This window comes from Cladophialophora psammophila (assembly GCF_000585535.1).
Source record: "Cladophialophora psammophila CBS 110553 chromosome Unknown aczJe-supercont1.31, whole genome shotgun sequence".
Taxonomy (NCBI): domain Eukaryota; kingdom Fungi; phylum Ascomycota; class Eurotiomycetes; order Chaetothyriales; family Herpotrichiellaceae; genus Cladophialophora; species Cladophialophora psammophila.
In genome coordinates, this window is record NW_006912952.1 from 158,092 (window position 1) to 173,207 (window position 15,116).

The 15,116-nt window shown below is 50.7% G+C and overlaps 5 protein-coding genes across 5 annotated transcripts; 4 read left to right on the forward strand and 1 right to left on the reverse strand.

Annotated features, from left to right (window-relative positions):
- Positions 1 to 721: 721 nt before the first annotated feature.
- On the reverse strand, positions 722 to 2,517 carry A1O5_12113 (uncharacterized protein; the record flags this gene model as incomplete). The annotated part of the gene is made up of 4 exons (XM_007752682.1): positions 722 to 921; positions 980 to 1,401; positions 1,454 to 2,036; positions 2,085 to 2,517. 4 exons carry the CDS (start codon positions 2,515 to 2,517, stop codon positions 722 to 724), a joined length of 1,638 nt encoding a protein of 545 aa, XP_007750872.1.
- A 930-nt stretch (positions 2,518 to 3,447) lies between these two features.
- A1O5_12114 (fatty acid elongase 3) lies at positions 3,448 to 4,583 on the forward strand (the record flags this gene model as incomplete). The annotated part of the gene is made up of 3 exons (XM_007752683.1): positions 3,448 to 4,082; positions 4,133 to 4,221; positions 4,282 to 4,583. The coding sequence occupies 3 exons, from the start codon at positions 3,448 to 3,450 to the stop codon at positions 4,581 to 4,583; spliced, it is 1,026 nt and encodes a 341-aa protein (XP_007750873.1).
- Positions 4,584 to 5,595: 1,012 nt separating this feature from the next.
- On the forward strand, positions 5,596 to 6,669 carry A1O5_12115 (uncharacterized protein; the record flags this gene model as incomplete). Its single annotated transcript, XM_007752684.1, has 1 exon — positions 5,596 to 6,669. One exon carries the CDS (start codon positions 5,596 to 5,598, stop codon positions 6,667 to 6,669), a length of 1,074 nt encoding a protein of 357 aa, XP_007750874.1.
- Positions 6,670 to 7,498: 829 nt separating this feature from the next.
- A1O5_12116 (uncharacterized protein) lies at positions 7,499 to 9,677 on the forward strand (the record flags this gene model as incomplete). Its single annotated transcript, XM_007752685.1, has 3 exons — positions 7,499 to 8,026; positions 8,083 to 8,485; positions 8,575 to 9,677. 3 exons carry the CDS (start codon positions 7,499 to 7,501, stop codon positions 9,675 to 9,677), a joined length of 2,034 nt encoding a protein of 677 aa, XP_007750875.1.
- A 1,088-nt stretch (positions 9,678 to 10,765) lies between these two features.
- On the forward strand, positions 10,766 to 14,628 carry A1O5_12117 (pre-mRNA-splicing factor rse1; the record flags this gene model as incomplete). Its single annotated transcript, XM_007752686.1, has 3 exons — positions 10,766 to 11,009; positions 11,057 to 13,130; positions 13,311 to 14,628. 3 exons carry the CDS (start codon positions 10,766 to 10,768, stop codon positions 14,626 to 14,628), a joined length of 3,636 nt encoding a protein of 1,211 aa, XP_007750876.1.
- Between the last annotated feature and the right edge of the window lie 488 nt (positions 14,629 to 15,116).

The window sequence follows — 15,116 nt, forward strand, 5'->3', positions numbered from 1 at the left end:
GGGGACAATGCTGACTCCGTGCTCTTGTAGGCACAATGAGATGTCACCCACTGTTACCTGATCAGCGGGCCAGCGAACTATGGGCTATCCACAATGTCAACGCGGGCTGGATGACATATGACAAAGGAACAAAATTGATGGGCATGGAGGTTTGATGTGCTCTGTACCTGCATCGCAAGGTGAAATATTGAAGTTTGAACCAAGCCACATACTCCACTGCTCTTGGTAGTATAGCTACTCTACCCAGTATAAACCTCTCCTCTGTCAAACTCGGGCTATATGACAGAGGAAGTGGAGCTAAGGTGGTGGGTTCGAAGGTTTCATGTACCTGCATTCGGAGGCGGAATATTGAAGTTTAAACAAAAGCCACATACTCCACTACTCTCAGGGCAGCAGCCTCGCAAACCTCTCCTCTGTCAAGATAAGATTACGAGGAGAGTTACAGTAATGCATTTCCCATCTGCAGGGGATTGAAATGGTCGGAAACATCTATAGCCTCTTGGGTGCGGGTTCATTCTCGCTGCGTAGCAGATGAGATTGTCCTGAGCCAATCAGCAGCTGGAGGTTTTGGTATCCCTGGTACAGTGACATACATAATGCAATTGTTTGATATAATACAATAGGTTGTCCTAAAGACCAGTCTCTGGCTTGGCAAGCCAGCATTCCATTCACGGTGGCGCACATATCCCAATGCCTCTGTTTCTCACATTGGCCGGCCAACCTAATGCTTTGCCTCATCCCCCAAGAGAGACACTTTCAGGCTCACACCGTCCCTGGGCCTCAGGACCAGCCTCCACATCTTCAACTCTTCCGGATCCTGGACCGACAAATCTTGCTCAAATGTGAATTTGCTGAGCAAAGCGCACAAGATAGTTTTCATTTCCACTTCGGCGAATTTGCGACCAATGCAGCCGCGCGGACCTACATGTTGTTGTCAGCCAACTTCATGACGGATCGCGTATGAAACTGCGAGGCTTACCTTGTAAGAATGTCATGAACGCGTTTGTCGTGTACGTAGGGGGCAGGCTCCGCCAGCGCGATGGGTCAAACTTGTCAGCTTTTTCACCCCAGTAGTTGGGGAGACGGTTGATGGTGTTCGCCATCAGGTAGATCGTGGTTCCAGCAGGGATGAAATATCCTCCGAGTGTATCGTCCTCGATTGTTTTTCGGACCGTCATGGGGATAGACGGAATATAGCGTAGAGACTCTTTACAGACATCTTCGAGATACGGGAGTAGGTCCACATCGGCTTTCTCGATATTGTCACTGTCCTCTCGAGACTTGGGATTGAAGAGAAAAGGTAGTTTTGAGCGGATCTCTCCGCGCAATTTTTCCTGGATGTCTGGATTTTTGGCAAGCAGCAACAGCATCCACGCCACCGAAGTCGCCGTTGTATCATGCCTAACGGATGGTCAGCTCGTATCAATCCGACAAAGTGCTTGTGGGATCTTACCCGGCTCCAAGAAATGTCATCACCTGGTTGCGCATCGCTTCCAGTGACAGGGTGTCTTCCTCGCTTGCTGCCATATTATCCTTGACGATGAGTCCGATGATGTCTCTCGGGCGACTTTGCTTATTAGAAATAACGCCTTGTTGCTTTTCCTCGATGATCTCCGAAGCACGACTAAGGATGATATTTCGTGCCATAGCGATATCCCGGTTACAACGTGCGGGGACCAGACGGATAAGACTGGTGAAAGCCGCAAGGCCATTGATAACTCGTGCCGACAGACTGAAGTCGAAACAGCGTCGATATGCGTCTCGCAAAGGGGCCTCAGGATTGTCAAGTGAGTCAATATCGGTACCTAGTCCAGCGCGACCGATGATGTCCAAAGTAGTCCTATTTAGCCATTCCAATACCTCAAAGCACTTGTTCGAGGTCTTTTCCGCCGCCATCTCGTTTTCCCAGAGCTCCGCCATGCGCAAAGATTTGGCCCAGAATACAGGCATTAGCGATCTAATGGAAGTGATAGAAAATGCCGGGGTAAGTGCCTTTCTCTGGATGACATGTGTCTGTCCCTCGGCGAGTAGAACGCCTAATTTCTCGTTAGAAAGAGAGAAAAGCAGATACAGTTTGTCATTACCTTCGCCAAGAATAGGCATCATCCATAATCTTGCACGTTCTGGTTTGGGGTAGTTGTATGGGTTTCTGACCGTCATGTGTTTGATGGCATCGTCTTCCGCAACGGAGAGCCTTTCGCTGCCGAAAGGAAAGAAGTACCGGACGATTGGGCCATACTTCTGGTGCCATTCGCGTGCGGGCACGCCGCACTCAGTCGTGACAATGGTCAAAAATTGGCCCCAGAGAGGAAATCCTGGAACCGTTGGGATATGTCTCAATGGTGAGACATACCACGGATAGATCCATGAGTAGTACAGTGTATAGAGCAATGTCGCCCCCGGCAGCAGGACTTTCAGTGCTGCCTCGATACTGATAGATTCGGAACCCTTGCCAATTCCCAGGGCAATGACGGCGGTGAAGCCCAGGAAGGGGAAGAATGGAACTTGAACGGTCATCTTTGATGAACTCCCACGGCAAGAGGGAACCAGAGGAGGAAGGAAAGACTTGGGTTTGAATATTTCAACCTGGCGCTTTGGATTCCAATTCACCAAGTCCCAGAATAAACCACAAAAAGAGCGAATGGATTTGAGAAAATAGGGGAAGAAACCATCTCGATCTCATCCCCGAGCTCGGTGTCTATTCGGGCTCTAATGACATTCGATTTCAGTTGCCATGGAGGTCTTTGCCGGGATAACATACATGCCTTTGAGTATTGGTACGGGGCAGTGACATTCTTTAATCAAGTATCATAGCTGCTGTTATATCACATTCTGGGGACAAAGTGGGTCGGTGGCTGGAAGATCGGCATTACACCCACTTCGACCTCGCAGATCCCTTTCCAACAACGGACATTTCAGCAGGACGTTCATCCATCCTCTGGCCATCGAACTGTGTAGGTTCAGCGTAGACATGATGATTTCGCAATATCGGTCCACTACCGTCCCGGTCCTCGTCTACATCCGGAATTAAAGCTTGAGACATCCGGTCACCAGCCTTGGAGGCCCGGGTATGGGATTGTTGAGGACATGCTGAGTGCTATCCATCTACAGAAAAACATCTTGGTCAATGGCTTTCCCCCAGCCAGACCTCCACCACTTTCAGCCACCAGCTCCAGCAACTGAGTGGGAGTGTCGATGGATGTCTGAGACCTTCATGTGATAGAATTCAAGCTTTTGAAGAACGCCATATTTTGGCTGTCGAGGCTGGCTGCATGATACTGGTGGCTGATGAAGGATCGCCAGATCTGGGGGGTCATGGACCTGGAGACATTTCATTCAAATGCTGAGGACTTCTTCTGCTCCCATCATCCTTTTCTTCTTGCTTGTGCTGCTAACTCGTGAGGGGTCTCCTTATCGAGTTCGTGATTCCTCTCTGTGGCATCAACCATGAAGTTCTTGAATTCGACATACTGGGCCACGGCCACTCCATTGCCAAAATGGCAGGACACGATCGTTGTCTCGCCCGCCATAACCAAAGTCGATCCGTGGTCGACTTTCGATCGGTTTTTCAGCACCATTACGGGTGCTTCGACCAAAGATTTCCGCTTTGAACCAGGTCAAACTCCCATGTCAACTTTCGAGGAGACGGCAGCCTTCATCTTGGTTTACTACGTGATCATTTTCGGCGGTCGCGAGTTGATGCGGAATCAGGCACCGATGAAATTGAACAACCTCTTCATCATCCACAACTTCTACCTCACCGCGATATCTGGGGCGCTCCTTCTCCTTTTTGCGCAACAGCTGGTCCCGGCCCTATGGCGAAACGGGTTGTACGATGGAATCTGCGGTGAGGCGGGATGGTCTCAGCAGCTTCTCGTCTTGTACTACCTGAATTACTTGACCAAATATCTCGAATTGCTCGACACTGTCTTTCTGGTTTTGAAGAAGAAACCGCTTACTTTTCTGCATACATATCACCATGGTGCGACGGTTCTGTTATGTTACACGCAGTTGGTCGGAAGGACTTCTGTCTCCTGGGTTCCAATTACCCTGAATTTGGCAGTCCATGTCATTATGTACTGGTAAGTTTTTGGTTCAGCACCGGTGCAGCCAGCGTCTAATCTGCCTTCAGGTACTACGCTCAATCTGCCCGAGGCGTGAAAGTATGGTGGAAGCAGTATATTACCATGTTCCAGATCACTCAGTTTGTGTTGGATTTGGGTAAGAAAGCCTCGACTGCGAGAAGCCGATTTACCTTTTGCTGATGTTGATGGCTCCAAGGATTCATTTATTTCGCCTGCTACACGTATTTCGCCGACAGCTACGCGCCATGGCTGCCCCACAGTGGAAGTTGCGGTGACGCGCAGCAAGAAGTTGCTGCCATCACAGGTTGTGCTATCATTTCTTCCTATTTGGTGCTCTTCATTATGTTCTATTTTTCGACGTACAAGAAGCCATCGGTGAAGAAAGCATTGAAAAAGGCAGCGAAGACAGGGCTTCCTACAGTCTCAGAGACCACCGAATTGACGGCGGATTTTCTGAAAATGGCCACCACAGCTATTGTTGAGACGACGAGCAATTAGGAGGGTCGATGTGGCTTAAGGAGTTTCACTACAGGCGAGAGTCAATGATGAGCTGAGTCACGCAAGGATGGTGATGGTAATTGATCTCAGGGTGTACAATTTCGAAGTCGGACTGTCGGAGTTGGTGGACCCCATATTGTCGTATGTACTACTATTTCCTATGTTTGTCTATAGAAAAGACGTCCAAAATTTATTAGTTTTTCTCGCAGCAACGAGCCGAGATCTCATTTGAGTGCACAAAGAAATCTTCTCGTATCACGACTTCGATAGGCATGAATTGATGAAAATTGCTAGACGAAGAACAATACACCAAGACACGCTTCTGGATTCCATATGACAGGGGGGCATTGTGAAGCGTCCTGAGCTGCACAGCCTCGTCGCACTTGTTTGAACAAGAAGCATAGAACATTCATCGTGTCAAATAAGGTTTTTGCTTACCTTCTCCCAAAGTCAATTCCGTATTCATGCAGCCACGGTCTATTCCATCCGCGTCGGGGCTTTCTCCTAAATGCTTCTTCCAGTTGGGACGGGGCCACCAATCGACACGTTTGACATCAATAGCACTTGCACATTAGCTACATGCAGCAGCGCTTTGGCTGATCTAGCATAGCATAGAGCAAAGGTCATTCATGCATACTGGTTCCCCACCGCAAGGTCACGCATGCAGATTCTCCACCGAAAGTCCACAAGCAGAGGCTCTACCCGGGCTGACTGCGAGGTCTCTGAACGGTACATGGATACTATCTCCTCCCTTTAAGGATCACACCAGTGACGCTCCTAACAGCTGTCGTTCTAGGAAACGAGATTGCTCTATGCAGGAGCTGAACCGCTATGACGGTCAGAGAGCCACTGACGAGATAGAAACCGCCAGCATGATGTCAGCCCCTATTCTATGAACGTTCGTGCAATATCCATCCGCCTCCAAACTTCAGCTACATATCAATCTCATAAAAGCCCATTGAATCATGATAATCGCCAGCGTCAGCAGGTGACAGTGAACGAGGCTTTCAACATGGCCAACTCTACTTTGGAATACGCCTCGACGATATTTATGAGAATGGTGTCTGATGACAACGGCTCTGATTTTTTCGTCGGCAGTGTCTTGGCTTCAACATGGGTGTTTCTCCGTGGCCTCGTCACATGGGATAACTTTTGGAAACTGTCAGCATTGACTCTCATTCTTGTGAATCTCAAGGTCTTCCCATTTATCTATCATCTACGCATTCTCAACGCTGTCCGCTTCGTTCTGCGATCTCAAAGGCCAAAGCGCGATGTCACTCCTGAACAACTCTTCCAACCGCTCATCACATCGTCCAAAGCTTGCCTGATGGAAATCGACGTTTTGGGCCACAAATCCAACAGTACATACTTTGCCGATACCGATGTTGCGCGAGCTCACCTCATCACTACAATGTTTGGGAATGGCATTGCCAAAATACGAGGAAGTACGACCATGAATGGCCTGAGTGGGAAGCCATCAAGCCAATTCACAGTCGCGCTGGGTGCCGTGAGTTGCACATTCAAGAAGGAGCTGTCGCCGTATGAGACATACGATATGTGGACGAGGATCCTCTCGTGGGATGACAAGTGGGTCTACATCGTCACCCACTTCGTCACGCGAGGATCCAAGATCGGGCCCCAACACTGCTCTCTGTATCCTCACCAAGACCGGCAACGACGACCCAAAGACGGAAAGCCGAAGGTTGCGTCGCCCATCAAGGGCACTACCGCCACCAACGGACCGACCCAATCTCCCATCAGGGCTTCGACGCTAAGCAAGATCGTCTTCAAAAACGGTCGCATCACGATTCGACCGCAAGAGATGCTGGAAGCCTCGAATCTGCTACCGAAGTCGGGTCGCGACGCAACGGCGGGAGGGAAACAAACATCAGCGCTGCGTGAGGCCATTGAGGCAGAACGACTGCGCGGTTTGCAACAAGCCAGCCTCCTTGCTAATCAAATTGGGCTCGAGAACGAATTCCGGGGTGATGTTGCACTTGGACGGCACTATGACGGATTTGGTATTGAAGGCGTCGTTGCGACTCTCGCACAGCTGGGCAAGCTTTCTCCGTACCAACTTATATGATACAGGGCCAAAAACCCGGGGCATGTCTGAGAGCAGGAGTAGAAACTACTAAAATATGGAGAACTGTACCACCCCGGATCTTCCTGTCTCAATAGAGTTGAATAGAATCATAATAAGGCCGCGCTAGTAAGAATAATCTTAATCGAAATGTCGTCACTTGTCGATCTGTGGGTCGCCCAAAGCCTCACCCGCCTATGCCTGTCATAAATGGTTCCTCTGGGCGGACCATGGAAGATCATTCGGCGTCGGGATTGACATAACTTCCACGAAGGCAAATGCAAGGTAGGTTTCCCCTCCCCGGTTCCCCGGAGACCAAGGGTTGAGACGCAGGAACAACAGAGTTATGCTTTCTGATCATGAGCGGGGCTATGGAAAAGGCCTGGTTAGATGAAAAGCCAATTCCGGAGTGGCTTGTAGTAAGTGACATACTTGCATTTACAGGCCGGCCCACACTGAAATGCACCAGCGTCCCAATCCTGAATGCACCACTCTGGCCCTGAATTCGACACCACCCAGCAGCAGAGTATGCGGACGCCAACTAATTCGGCAATAACAAAAACAGCAAGCTGATTACGGAGGCAATTTCCTTCTCCTCCATCATCGTGACGATCGTCATGACATGCTGGGCAAATGTCTTCCTCTATGACGACCAAAACCCGGTCCCTGGTACCGTGTGACGTGTCAAGATATCCAGCTTATCATTCTCTCATCTCCCGCGTCGCAGAAAACTTCCCGACTTCTTCGACCCGGAGTGCGATTGTTTTTGCACGCTGAACGTGGACTGAATTTCTGAGGAAAAGTCCTCCCGCGAAGAAAAGTTGGGGAAACCATGGCTGGCTTCACTCTTGGGCACCTAGCTCAAGGCAGGGATACTTGCCGCAATGAAAGTGTTGATGACACTATCAGCTCTGCGTCCTCGCGTCGTATCTTTTCTCGAAGCGGAAGCGAGTCTGGGAGAAGTCAAGAAAGGCTGAATACTCAGCCGCATCCACCTTACGACGATGAGGAGGCAATCACATTTGCCATCTCGAGGTATCCAGATTTTTCCAGAGGACAAGACGACGACATGTCTAACACCATGTCAAACACTACGAAAAAGAAGACCGACACTACCGGCCTGGATATATCGGAGACGAAGAAGCAATATAATCTTTCTTCGGTATCCGGGTTCTCCAGTATTGAGCCTCATGATGCCGTGGGGTCTGACCAGTCATTGGAAGTCTTGAGTCAAGGCGCGGGCGCATCTGCGGACGACGACACTGTGGAATACCCCGGCCCGCTTGCTCTTGCCTCGATCATCCTGGGCATCTGCCTCTCTATATTCAGCGTCTCCTTGGACAGGACCATCATAACCACGGTACGTTGCTCCAGCCCGAATCTTAGCGTTCCATTCTCACACTGAAACTTTTACAGGCCACTCCTGCCATCAGTGCTCGCTTCCAATCGTACGACGACATCGGCTGGTATGGCAGCGCGTATTTACTCACCGCGTCTGCCTTTCAGCCTCTCTACGGCAGGATCTACACCTCTTTTGAGACCAAGTCCTCCTTTTTGGTTGCTCTGGCCATCTTCGGCGTCGGGAGCCTAGTGGCTGCTTTGTCTCCGTCGTCTGACACCTTGATCGTCGGCCGTGCAATTCAAGGTCTAGGAAGTGCTGGACTGCTGACTGGTGCCTTTGTCATCGGGACGCATTCAGTGAAATTGGAAAGTCGACCGGTCCTCTTTGCCGGCGTGGGCATCCTTTACGGCGTTGGTGCGATCTGTGGTCCACTGCTGGGAGGCGCATTTACCGATAGCATTGGCTGGCGTTGGTGCTGTGAGCATTCTCATCTTCTCTTTCCAAAAGCAAAAGGAAAACAACAAAAACAAAAGATCTTCGCTGACTTTTTTTTTTCTCTCTATAAGTCTGGATCAATCTTCCCATTGGAGCGGTGACATTTTTCACCGTTTTTTTCTGCTTTAAACGTCAAACTCTCAAGGCTGAATCTAGCCGTCCTCCATTCAAGCAACGAGTGATGGAGCTCGACATCATCGGCAACATCATCCTGCTAGGTGCCACCACGATGCTCTTCTTGGCTCAGCAGTTCTCCATACAGCCACCATACTCCTGGTCCAGTGCGCGCTGCATCGGCTTGCTCTGCGGATTTGGTGCGACGACCTTGATATTTATGGCCTGGATCATCTGGCGGGGCGATGCTGCTTTAATCCCTCTTCGCATCGTACTCAAGAGATCGGTAGCTGCCGGTTGTGGTGTGGCTTTCTTCATCTATGGTGCTATCCTCATCCACTCTTACTATCTGCCCATCTGGTTCCAAGCCGTCAAGGGTGCGTCAGCCATTCAATCCGGTATCGATATGATCCCATACTTGGTGGCAAATGCCTTTTTTTCCCTGCTGGCCGGGATTTTCGTTTCCAAGACCGGGCTGTTTGCTTCTCCTGCTATTGTAGGCTGCGCAATTGGCACCGTCGGCGCAGGTCTGCTGACAACGATCAGTCAATCCACGTCTGTTTCGTGCTGGGTGGGCTATGAATTCCTTATTTCGGTTGGCCTGGGGATGGCCATTCAGCAAGGATTCAGTGCTGTACAGGCCACATTGCGTCTTGAGGACGTCCCAATCGGTACCGCCGCAGTTATCGCATCTCAATCCTTGGGTGGTGCTATCTTCGTCTCCGTGGGAAACACTGTGCTGCAAGGTGACTTGTTGAGCGAGAAAAACCAGCAAACAATTCCAGGTGTCGACATTCGCGCCGTTGTTGAGCAGGGGGCAACGCAATTTCGCAAACTGGTCCCTGCTGAAGACTTGCCCGTATTCATCAATTTATACAACAACTCGCTGCAATCTGTGTTCATTGCAGCCACTGCTTTGTGCGGCATGGCTTTTCTTTGCAGCCTATGCTACGAATTCAAAAGACTCAATGGAAAGCAAAAGAGGCGGCAAGAGGCGACAGAAAAAGACCGCGAGCACGAAGAGGGTTCAAATCTAGCTCAGGCCGACCTGGAGCAGTAAAACAAGTTGATTGAGCAGAAAGTGGGGGGAACACGTGAGGAGATGGTGGATTCGCGAGAGGCGGTTCGAGCTGCCACGGAATATATCGTACAGGCTTCATGTACAAGGTTGGACAGTTGATCGAACGTGTCGGATTTATGGGGTATGAATGCACTCATCTGTGCAGAGACTAATGCTGTATACTACTCACGAGGAACGGAGACCACTCAACGATGTGCCCTATCCCAAACCCACACACTGTATCTTTCACAACCGGCATTTCCTTAATAGCAGTGGTGGAGAAAATGGAGTCCCATCAAAGCAGTCCCCGGTGGCATGCTTAGCGCTTGGCTCTCAAGTCTGTCGCAAGGAGCCCCAGAGTACGTGTCCCGGAGGGAATCGGGAAGATCGAGGATGTTATGTTTCCCTTCCACCATGCCCGTGGGGAGGACCTCCAGACGATAAAATTTCCCTGAGAACGACCTGGAGGATGCATACGCCAGAATAGCACCGTGCACGACCAGGTGATTACAAGATGGAATGTGGCTTTGCCATAAGAGAGGGAAGAGCCTTACCTCCTTCTATCGTCAACCAGTCCCAACGGAGAGTCCACTCACTCCTATGCCCCTAAACTATTCTCTCCACCTCATGGTGCAGTGCTTTGAGTATTACTAGAACGGGAACCCAATTGGGATCCCCAAGATCCCCTAGTATCCTAAGCGGGTTCCATCGTCTAAAGTTCAAGACTAAAAGGTTTAGCTAAGAACTTGAGGATAGAGGAGTAGAAGGTGAGCCGAGGGGGCCATAGGGCGGCAATCACCTAAGCCGAAAGTGGAGTCACCTGCGACCAGTTTTTATTACTCATCTTGGCGGTTTCTCGTAGTGGCAGCTTGAACTTTTTTGGGCCACTCAGTCTACTCCCGAAATGCGACACAGCGACAGGGCGATTTCGACGACCCGAGTCCGTGATTGAAGAAGAAAAGAGCGCTCCTGTAGAGTTCTCTAGACGGAACAACTCGACAATGCCAGCGGCTATGCCACTGGACGTTTCCTAGAACCACAAGACATACGACAAAGCACCTCGAAATCTTCTCAATCCAGTGCCCACCATGGCGACGACGAGCTCCATGTTTATGTATAGCTTGACTATACAGCCGCCTTCAGCCATTACTCAAGCAGTCTTGGGTCAGTTTGCCGGTACAAAAGAGCAACAGATCATCACAGCATCGGGCTCTAAGCTCACCATCCACAGACCCGACCCGACGCAGGGAAAAATCTCCCCTCTGTTCACCCAGGATTGCTTCGGCATTATCAGGTCCCTGGCAGCCTTTCGACTGGCTGGGAGCAGCAAAGGTCAGCATCGTCTTTTCGTCGGCCGGCACATACTAATATACCGGTAGATTATCTGATTGTCGGCTCGGACTCAGGCCGCATCACCATCCTCGAATATCTCCGCGACCAGAATCGTTTTCATCGCGTACATCTCGAGACCTACGGTAAATCGGGCATTCGAAGAGTCATTCCCGGTCAATATCTTGCGGTCGACCCGAAAGGACGTGCGTGTCTGATTGCGTCCGTCGAAAAGAACAAGCTGGTTTACGTCTTGAATCGAAATGCCCAAGCCGAGCTGACCATTTCCTCCCCGCTCGAGGCCCATAAACCTCAAACATTGGTCTTTGAATGCATAGCCCTTGACGTCGGGTACGAGAACCCCATATTCGCAGCACTCGAAGTCGACTACACCGAAGTGGATCAGGACCCGAGTGGGCAGGCTCTGGAAGAGGTGGAAAAGCTCCTGGTTTATTACGAGCTTGACCTCGGCCTTAATCATGTGGTGCGCAAATGGAGTGAGCCCGTAGCAAGAAGCGCGACCAAGTTATTTCAGGTTCCGGGTGGATCTGACGGACCCAGCGGCGTTCTTGTCTGCGGCGAGGACAACATCACGTACAGACACTCAAACCAAGAGGCATTTCGTGTGCCAATCCCAAGGAGAAGAGGTGTGCTTGAGAATCCCGAGCGCAAACGACACGTCGTGGCTGGAGTTATGCACAAGATGAAGGGCCAGTTTTTCTTGCTTCTGCAAACCGAGGACGGCGATCTCTTCAAAGTCACCATAGATATGGTGGAGGATGACAATGGACAGCCTACCGGTGAGGTCAAGGCACTCAAAGTGAAGTACTTCGACACAGTTCCTGTGGCAAACAGTCTACTTATCTTGAAGAGTGGGTTCTTGTTTGTGAGCAGCGAGAGCGGCAACCACCATTTCTACCAGTTTGAAAAGCTTGGGGACGACGATGACGAGACAGAATTCACCAGTGACAATTTCCCTTCAGATCAAACAGAAGCGTACACACCAGCGTATTTTCATGTCCGACCCCTTTCAAATCTCAACCTTGTACAGAGCATTGATGCCGCAAATCCCTTACTCGACTGCAAAGTTGCGAATCTCCTCGATGAAGACGCGCCGCAGATTTATTCGATATGCGGGTCGGGTGCTCGAAGCAGTTTCAAGACTCTGAAGCATGGCCTCTCAGTCTCGGAGATTGTGGAGTCGGAACTTCCGGACAAGCCTGAGGCTGTTTGGACCACCAAGTTGACAAGAGAAGATGAGTACGACGCTTATATCGTGCTGTCTTTCCGCACTGGGACCCTGGTGCTTAGTATCGGCGAAACAGTGGAAGAAGTCACAGATACAGGTTTTCTTTCAACGGCTCCAACCCTGGCCGTGCAGCAGCTGGGCGAAGATGCGTTGATTCAAATACATCCCAAGGGTATTCGGCATATTCGAGCAGATAAGCGGGTTAATGAATGGCCTGCCCCCCAACATCGTTCCATTGTCGCTGCTACCACGAACGAGCGACAGGTGGCAGTGGCTCTGAGTTCAGGTGAAATTGTCTATTTCGAGATGGACAGCGATGGATCTCTGGCAGAATACGACGAGCGGAGAGAAATGACCGGAACGGTGACTTGTCTATCGCTTGGAGAAGTGCCCGAAGGTCGGGTTCGAAGTTCATTCCTGGCTGTGGGGTGCGACGACTCGACCGTCAGGATATTAAGCCTGGATCCCGAATCCACACTGGAAAACAAATCGGTACAGGCATTGACCTCGGCACCTTCCGCACTATCCATAATGGCCATGGCTGACTCCACCTCGGGCGGAAGTACATTATATCTTCATATTGGACTCTACTCTGGCGTCTACCTACGGACAGTCCTGGATGAGATTACTGGCGAGCTCTCGGATACGCGGACCCGCTTCTTAGGTCTGAAACCGGTGAAGCTTTTCCGCGTTTCGGTGAAAGGTCAGAATGCTGTAATGGCACTGAGTTCACGCTCGTGGCTTGGATACACTGACACGCAAACGAACGGCTTCATGCTAACGCCACTTGACTACATCGGTTTACAGTATGTCTGGAATTTCACCAGCGAACAATGTCCTGAAGGAATGGTGGGCATCCAAGGGCAGAATCTAAGGTGAGTCCCATTTCCAAACGTCAAGGTCTTTTCAAAGTGATGAAACCATAACTATGCTCTTTCCGAGAGTCATTGACTCATGCGGACTCCAAAACTCAACCAATTGTTCCTTCTGATGGTCTTGAAAGCGCCACTTGCTCAAAACTACATCTCTCGGGCTTCTCTAATTTCTTGCACCAGGATATTCACGATCGAAGATCTCTCTCGGAACCTACTCCAAGAGAATATCCCGCTTCCATATACGCCCAGGAAATTCGTCAAACATCCTGAACATCCATTATTTTACGTCATCGAGGCAGATAACAACGTTCTTGCCCCAGCCACGAGGACGAAACTGCTCACAGAATCTACTGCAGTCAACGGGGATGCGGTCCAACTCCCTCCTGAAGAGTTTGGGTATCCTCGCGGGACTGGTCACTGGGCATCATGTATTCAAGTTGTCGACCCTGTTACGACCAAATCCGTTGTCTTTACAATCGAGCTGGAGGACAATGAATGTGCCACCAGCATTACCGCGGCCCCATTCGCAGGTCAAGATGACGAAACCTTCTTGATTGTGGGGACAGCGAAGGATCTGGTGGTCAGTCCCCGTTCATTCTCTGCGGGGTTCATACACGTCTATCGCTTCCACGAAGACGGCAAGGAACTCGAGTTCATTCACAAAACGAAAGTGGAGCATCCTCCGACCGCCCTTCTTGCTTTCCAGGGACGGCTCTTAGCAGGCATCGGAGCAGATTTGCGAATCTATGACCTCGGAATGAAACAGATGTTGCGCAAGTGCCAGGTGCATGCAACGCCGAATGTCATTGTTGGTCTACAGACCCAGGGAAGCAGAATTATTGTCAGCGACGTTCAAGAGAGTGTGTCATTCTGCGTATACAAATACCAGGAAAACAAGCTCATTCCCTTTGCCGACGATGTCATCGCTCGCTGGACGACTTGTTGCACAATGGTTGATTACGAAACCGTGGCAGGTGGTGACAAGTTCGGCAATCTCTGGTTGCTGCGTTGTCCGACCAAGGCTTCTGAAGAGGCAGATGAGGATGGCTCGGGTGCGCATCTGATCCACGAACGAGCATACCTCAACGGCGCCCCCAATCGACTGAGTCTTATGATGCACTACTTCCCTGGCGACATTCCCACCAGCATTCAAAAGACGAGTCTTGTGGCCGGCGGCCGAGACATCGTGTTTTGGACCGGGTTTCAGGGCACGCTTGGAATGCTCGTTCCATTCGTGAGTCGTGAAGACGTCGACTTCTTCCAGTCCTTGGAGATGCAACTGGCGTCGAGCAATGGCAACCCCCCGATTTTGGGCAGAGATCATCTGATCTACCGATCATACTATGCGCCTTCGAAAGGCACCATTGATGGCGACCTGTGTGAGACCTTTTTCTTACTGCCGAACGACAAGAAACAAGTGATTGCAGGAGAGTTGGATCGAAGTGTTAGGGAAATTGAGAGAAAGATTTCAGATATGAGGACACGAGTGGCTTATTGATTCTTGTGCGTTGCGATGCATGTCAAACCTCGGAGACGAACGGCGCCGGGGAATTCCCTTGCCACAGGGGGGGTGTTTGTGAATGTGGGTAGGCGGCGGGCTTGGATTGACGATACCCTCACCTATCAAACAGGTGACAGACAAAAACAAACAATTGTGAGTCGAGCTTTACTCCCTCCAACGAAGACTGTTCAAAGAGGCAGTTCATTGCTTTCTCCTGACTACGCGCCTCGGAACGGCTCATTCCCTCCTGAACCCTGTCTGCTCGTCTGCGACCCACGACGCTCTGTCTGTTGTCCTCCCCCCGCTTCACTCCTCTGACCGATGAGGGGGGCAGGGTGCGTGTATGTGTACAGATGTACGTCTCTTACCTCGCTCGATCTGCATTTCTGGACCATTGCTTGATCTTGAGCTGGATGCTGCCTGCTGTCCCCCTCCGCCCTCCCTGGGCGGAGGGCCGCGCATGCACGCACGAGACAAGAACAACC